At 40.5% G+C, this 7,470-nt stretch overlaps 1 protein-coding gene across 1 annotated transcript; it reads right to left on the bottom strand.

Moving 5' to 3' along the window:
• Positions 1–482: 482 nt before the first annotated feature.
• On the bottom strand, positions 483–4,860 carry LOC128628934 (BOLA class I histocompatibility antigen, alpha chain BL3-7). Its single transcript, XM_053674386.1, has 5 exons — positions 4,647–4,860; positions 3,437–3,703; positions 2,222–2,497; positions 855–1,154; positions 483–761 (listed from the first exon to the last, which is right to left on the bottom strand). Exons 1-5 carry the CDS (start codon positions 4,744–4,746, stop codon positions 598–600), a joined length of 1,107 nt encoding a protein of 368 aa, XP_053530361.1. The 5' UTR covers positions 4,747–4,860; the 3' UTR covers positions 483–597.
• Positions 4,861–7,470: the final 2,610 nt, after the last annotated feature.

Below are 7,470 nucleotides of genomic sequence, written 5' to 3'. Positions count from 1 at the left end.
CTGTTCTTTTACACTGTAGTCCAATCTGTAATGATAATGTGTGTGTGTGGTCCTCATCTCCCTCTCCTCCTCTCTCCTAGAGAAACAGAAAGAAACAGGATCAGCTCTGAGATGATGATGTTGGATTTTCACTCCACACACAGATCTTTATTCCATATTACACCATAAACAACATCACGTCTTACTCTCTCAGTGCAGCGGGAACACACACAGATCTTTATTCCATATTACACCGTAAACAACATCACGTCTTACTCTCTCAGTGCAGCGGGAACACACACAGTCCACTTTAAGAGTTGTTGGAGGAAGAATCTCCTTCAGAAGTTGTAAAACATTCAAATCATCAGAAAGTGAAGTAAACACTGCGAGTCAGTAATGTACTGGATTTAAACATCATTTCTGGATCATAAAGGTTCACTTACCGGGTCTGAATGGAACAGGTCTGAAGCCTGAAACACAGATGATGGACAGACAGTTATTAAAAAATCTGTGGACTGGGTTTGGTTTCACGAGACAATTAGTCAATATCAGCTTATTGTCTCGTCTAATTTATCAGTTAAAGCTTAAAAATATGTCAAATATTCATCAAATCCCCTTTCAAGAATTAGAAAGTGTAAATCTGTTCTCTGAGAACTTCACATCTGCCTCCTTCCTCCTCTCACCAGAGTTCTTCTTCTTCCAGACCACAATTCCAGCAACAACGGCAACGAGAACCAGGAGAACCGCGACTACACCAACGATGATACCGATCAGAGCTCCACCTGATAAATCACACAGAGTCTTTATTATCTGCTGCAGAAATAAATCAGCTTTCAGTGTAAATCTGTAGTTTTATAGGAAAGTGTTTCTCTGACCAGGATTCAGGATTCGGCGCTCGCTCACAGGCAGCACTATCTCCTTCTCCAAGCTGCTGTGCTGAATCACGCAGGTGTAGGTGTGTTTCTGCAGATCCTCAGCTGAGACTGTCAGAATGCTTCTCTTCTGGAAGCTTCCATCCTGGTTGGGTAACGTCTCTCTGAGCTCCACGTCCTCATGCACGTCCTCTCCGTCCTTCTGCCAGGTGATCATCACTGTTTTGGGGAAGAAACCTGTAGCGTGACACACCACTTCTGGAGAAGACGAGTGTTTCTGGAACACTGACGCTGTAGGAGGAACTGCAGACACACAGAGACAGAAATATTAAACTCTTTACTTCTTCATGTGTAAAGGCCTGGTGCTGACCCTGATGAGGAATAATCCGGAGTCCTGGTGAGGACATTGTTGATTATAATCTTTTCCAGCAGTTTCTCAGTTTCAGTGAAGATGGAAACACTAGAATGGTTTCTGCAGGAAAGGAGGAAAGTTTACAGGAGAAACGTTTCCTTTCTTTCTTCCTGTTCTAGTAAAAAGAGCTCACGTACAGACCTTAATAAGAAAGTGTGTGTGTGTGTGTGTGTGTGTGTATGTGTGTGTGTGTGTGTGTGTCTCCATCTGAACTAAAAGAGCAGAGCGTGTCTCAGTCACCTGGTGATTACCGTAAACCCCTGTATATACACACACTCCACATTCTACTGCGATGATCTTCACCACGCTGTTAAACAGATCTGCTCTGAGCAGCAGGAGACAAAAGCGTCACTTCATCTCTTTCTAATCTTCATCTCCATTAAAAGAGTTCGTCATCTGTTAGAATCAACACTTCCTTAAAGTCCTGCTTCAGTTCCTTTCTCTTTTCTTTTCTCTCGTTCGTCTGAAAAGTCTTTCACTGTTCACCCCAAATGTCCTGCTGGATTCCCTAATAAATATAAACAACTGTAATGGTTAAAGCTGTCTAGTGTGATCTGTAACACACACACACACACACACACACACACACACACACACACACACACACACACACACACACAGGTCAGCAGGTCTGTAAATAACACCAGGAAAAGACATTATACACACTAAACTATCGCCATAGCAACCTCACATCATACCCTCACACAGTGAAATTCAATGTTACTGGTCATGTGATCAACATGTTTGGCTACAAGGAAGTGAAAGAGAGTTTAGTGTTGGACAGGAAATATATTTACATCTTTACATTCCATCCAGAACATCTCCAAATGTAGAGTTTTTACACAACAAACTCATTTACATGGAGATATTTACATATCAAAACACCAGCACAAGAGTGTGTGTGTGTGTGTGTGTGTGTGTGTGTGTGTGTGTTACAGTATCAGATCACACACTTTACCTTTCCTCTCCAGAGTCTCTCTGCCGTAACCCACGTACTTCTGTAACCACTCGATACAGGTGTTCTCCAGATAGTTCTTCCAGTGATTAGCCTCAGCTCCTGTAGCGTCCAACTTGTTCTTGGTGATCAGAGCTTGAGGTGTCGGAGCGATCCAGGTTTTAGTTTTTAGATCCAGACTGAGGAAATCTTCTCCATCATAACCGTACTGCACGTATCCTCTAGTGGTGCCGTCATCATCACACTCACATCCGTACATCCACTGCACTGTGTGAACTCCTGCACACACACACACACACACACACACACACACACACACACACACACACACACGAGCGGTGATGAGCCTCAGCTGAGCTCCGTCTCCTTCTACACTCTCCCCTCAAACACCACACTACACTTTACTCTTCATTTAGTTCCTCATCACACTCACGTTCACATCTCACCTACATCTCACTCACATCTCACTCACATCTCATTTACATCTCACTCACATCTCACGTTCACATCTCACTCACATCTCATTTACATCTCACTCACATCTCATTTACATCTCACTCACATCTCACGTTCACATCTCACTCACATCTCATTTACATCTCACTCACATCTCATTTATATTTCTATCTTCGTTTCCCTCCGCGTGACTTTTCTCTCTGATATTAAAGACAGAAGATTTACTCGTTTATCTCCACGTCAGTGTAAAAGCGATCACGCATTCACTCTGTGTGTGTGTGTGTGTGCGTGTGTGTGCGCGTGTGTGTGTGCGCGTGCGTCCGTGTGTGTGAGGTTCGTGTTAAAGTCATTTACTTCACACGTCACACACGTTTCGTTACTTGCTCCCACACAAGCGCGCACACGCAGAGTGTTAACGTGACGTGACGTTAAAGAGAGCGAACGTTACGCTAAGCTCACTCACACACACGCGCACACGCACGCGCGCACACCCCGCACACACGCACACACCCTGTGTGCGGGTGTGTGCGCGGGGCGCGCGTGCGTGTGTGAGGGAGGTTAGCGTGACGTGAGGTCTCTTACTAGCGAAACACGGCTGGTTTATTCATATACAGTGATTAGTGACATGTTGGGCAGAGTATTAGCAGATTTACTGTGTGGTGAGAGGTGTGTGTGTGTGTGTGTGTGTGTGTGTATGTGTGAGTGTGTGTGTGTGTGTGTGTGTGTGTGTGTGTTAGTGATTAAAAGTGTGAGTGTGTTTACCTGCAGTCTGATTAAAGCGACGCATAAGTGTATCCACATTGACTTTGAAGCTCTCCTGCCAACTCTGATCCGTCTGTGTGTTTGTGTTCCAGTAATCTGGATCATCAGCATTGACCTTCTGTATCCACTCCGTCTTCGGGATGTAGTTCCTGATCTTACTGTCGTAGTAACCAAACTGCTGTCCATCCACCTGACCCAGAGCAGTGAATTCTGGGAAATTTACTCCTGGTGTAACTCCAGTATAGATGTACTGCATGGAGTGTGTGACTGTAAAAGTGTAAAAACACACATTAACACACACACACACACACACACACACACACACACACACACACACACACACACACACACAGAGAGAGACACCAGGCTGAATATCAGAGGTTTAATCCACTGATTCTGCAGTAAATCTGTAAATTAAACATTCCTCTGTGTTTATATTTTTCACCTGGACTTTATATTCTATACTCATAACAAACTCTCACTACTTCTATTATTATATTTATTTATTATTATTATTATTATTACAGTAAAAGTTCTTTTATAAAAGATCAAAGCGGTACATTACATATAAAAGTCTCTTCTGTAAAACATCAGCGCGTGAAAGCGGAATAAAGAGATTAAAACGGGAATAAAACACTGAAGGTGTATTTCTTTTCCTCTGTCGATGTCCTGTACTAAAGTTTGCACGCCCCTCATCCTGCTGTGAGGAATAAACTGTGTGTGCAGTCACTCCTGCCCCGGAACCTTCTACCATCTGAAATGAGCCCTTACAGGAGCAGTGAGGGGGAAAGTGAAGAACACGAGCCGCAGTGAGTCAGAAACTAAACTCACACAAACACTGACAGGATCAAAGGAGACAGAAAGGACAGGAAAAGTTGTGATATTAAAATGAACACATGCTTATGTGAGGATCAGAGATCGATATTTAAATGAGGAGTGACGTCACACGCGCATAAATTACTCTCACCATAGCAACACAAGCTAATGATCATTTATTTAATAATAATAATAATAATAATAATAATAATAATAATAATAATAATAATAATAATAAAGCGTGTTTATTTTTTGCAGAGTAATATAGTTATTCATTTATTTATTATTTATTTTTTTTACTTTGTCAGATCTCCTTAATCACCTCCTGAGTGTTAAAGTGTAATATTCGAGAGTAAATAAAGATAATAAAGACAGTAAACATTACAGAACTCACCTGCTGATGAAAGATGGAGAGAAAATGTGAGGAAAATCAGAGCTTTCATAACTGCACTGAAGCCCGCCATCCCTCCGTCTGATCTAATCCAATCTCTCATCCAATACAACACTAAACTTACACACAAACACACACAAATAATAATAATTTACTGATAATAATTTCCACTGTACTGAGAGAAAGTTACAGATCCTCTGATACTCCTGTGTTCAGTTCGAATTGTCCGCCTCTCAGGGAGAGTATTTATACCAACGCGCTCTGACCAATCAGAACTCAGAATATCGACCAATCAGAAGTCAGGCTTCAGCGCGTCACCGGTTTCTGAGGAGAACTGAGGAGTGCAGGATTATACTGAAAGTAAAAGCAGGAGATGATGGAGGAGGAAAGAGTTTATGATCATGAATATTTTCATCTACTTCAACTAAAAATACATTTAATATACATATTATTGTTATTATTATTTTTTTTATTATTTCACATATTAAACTGAACAGTAATTTACTGTCCTTACAAAAGAAATGTAGTTTGTTTACATTTAGCTTGTTGACATTGTGCTAGATTCAATAAATATGGAGGGATGGAGGTTGGGATGGAGGATGGAGGGATGGAGGTTGGGGTGGAGGATAGAGGGATGGAGGTTGGGGTGGAGGATGGAGGGATGGAGGTTGGGGTGGAGGATGGAAGGATGGAGGTGGAGGATGGAGGGATGGAGGTTGGGGTGGAGGATGGAGGGATGGAGGTTGGGGTGGAGGATGGAGGGATGGAAGTTGGGGTGGAGGATGGAGGATGGAGGCTCAGATAAGAAGCTGAAAATGAAGCTGCTGAATAGAGACGCTTCAGACTGACTCACACACACACACACACACACACACACACACACACACACACACACACACACACACACACACACACACACACACACCTCGTGTCCAATATTCCCAGTATAGACTCCGGGACCACCACCTTGTCCAGGATAAAGTATTTACTGGAGATGAATGAATGTTTATCAGTCTTATAAAGTACAACAGTTCAGTACACAGTGTGTAAACTCTCTGTGGTGGAAAGTCCTGCCAGACCCGTGTGTGTGTGTGTGTGTGTGTGTGTGTGTGTGTGTGTGTGTGTGTGTGTGTGTGTGTGTGGGAAGTCCCTTAAATACAGAAATGTTGTTATGATTGATATGATACTGAGCTGCTGTTTCTACTGCACCACCAACACGCCTCACATCAACACCGACTCTATAAAACTCTCATTATATTCACACCGACTCTATAATACTCTCATTATATTCACACCGACTCTATAATACTCTCATTATATTCACACCGACTCTATAATACTCTCATTATATTCACACCGACTCTATAATACTCTCATTATATTCACACCGACTCTATAATACTCTCATTATATTCACACACCGACTCTATAATACTCTCATTATATTCACACACCGACTCTATAATACTCTCATTATATTCACACCGACTCTATAATACTCTCATTATATTCACACCGACTCTATAATACTCTCATTATATTCACACACCGACTCTATAATACTCTCATTATATTCACACACCGACTCTATAATACTCTCATTATATTCACACCGACTCTATAATACTCTCATTATATTCACACACCGACTCTATAATACTCTCATTATATTCACACACCGACTCTATAATACTCTCATTATATTCACACTGACTCTATAATACTCTCATTATATTCACACCGACTCTATAATACTCTCATTATATTCACACCGACTCTATAATACTCTCATTATATTCACACCGACTCTATAATACTCTCATTATATTCACACCGACTCTAAAATACTCTCATTATATTCACACCGACTCTATAATACTCTCATTATATTCACACTGACTCTATAATACTCTCATTATATTCACACACAGACTCTATAATACTCTCATTATATTCACACACTGACTCTATATTACTCTCATTATATTCACACCGACTCTATAATACTCTCATTATATTCACACCGACTCTATAATACTCTCATTATATTCACACACCGACTCTATAATACTCTCATTATATTCACACACCGACTCTATAATACTCTCATTATATTCACACACCGACTCTATAATACTCTCATTATATTCACAGCGACTCTATAATACTCTCATTATATTCACACACCGACTCTATAATACTCTCATTATATTCACACACCGACTCTATAATACTCTCATTATATTCACACACCGACTCTATAATACTCTCATTATATTCACACCGACTCTATAATACTCTCATTATATTCACACACCGACTCTATAATACTCTCATTATATTCACACCAACTCTATAATACTCTCATTATATTCACACACCGACTCTATAATACTCTCATTATATTCACACCGACTCTATAAAACTCTCATTATATTCACACCGACTCTATAATACTCTCATTATATTCACACCGACTCTATAATACTCTCATTATATTCACACCGACTCTATAATACTCTCATTATATTCACACCGACTCTATAATACTCTCATTATATTCACACCGACTCTATAATACTCTCATTATATTCACACACCGACTCTATAATACTCTCATTATATTCACACACCGACTCTATAATACTCTCATTATATTCACACCGACTCTATAATACTCTCATTATATTCACACCGACTCTATAATACTCTCATTATATTCACACCGACTCTATAATACTCTCATTATATTCACACACCGACTCTATAATACTCTCATTATATTCACACACCGACTCTATAATACTCTCATTATATTCACACCGAC

This window comes from Ictalurus punctatus, chromosome 22, assembly GCF_001660625.3.
Source record: "Ictalurus punctatus breed USDA103 chromosome 22, Coco_2.0, whole genome shotgun sequence".
In the NCBI taxonomy this organism is placed as follows: Eukaryota; Metazoa; Chordata; class Actinopteri; order Siluriformes; family Ictaluridae; genus Ictalurus; species Ictalurus punctatus.
This window is presented reverse-complemented; position numbering and strand designations above follow the sequence as displayed.

Excerpts from the sequence above, each read along its gene's own strand:
- LOC128628934 (XM_053674386.1), bottom strand. The coding sequence starts at position 4,746 with ATGAGAGATTGGATTAGATCAGACGGAGGGATGGCGGGCTTCAGTGCA. Across the intron at positions 1,155-2,221 it reads AGAGACTCTGGAGAGGAAAG|TTCCTCCTACAGCGTCAGTG; the intron begins GTAAAGTGTGTG and ends GTGTGTCTGCAG. Across the intron at positions 762-854 it reads GCGCCGAATCCTGAATCCTG|GTGGAGCTCTGATCGGTATC; the intron begins GTCAGAGAAACA and ends GTGATTTATCAG.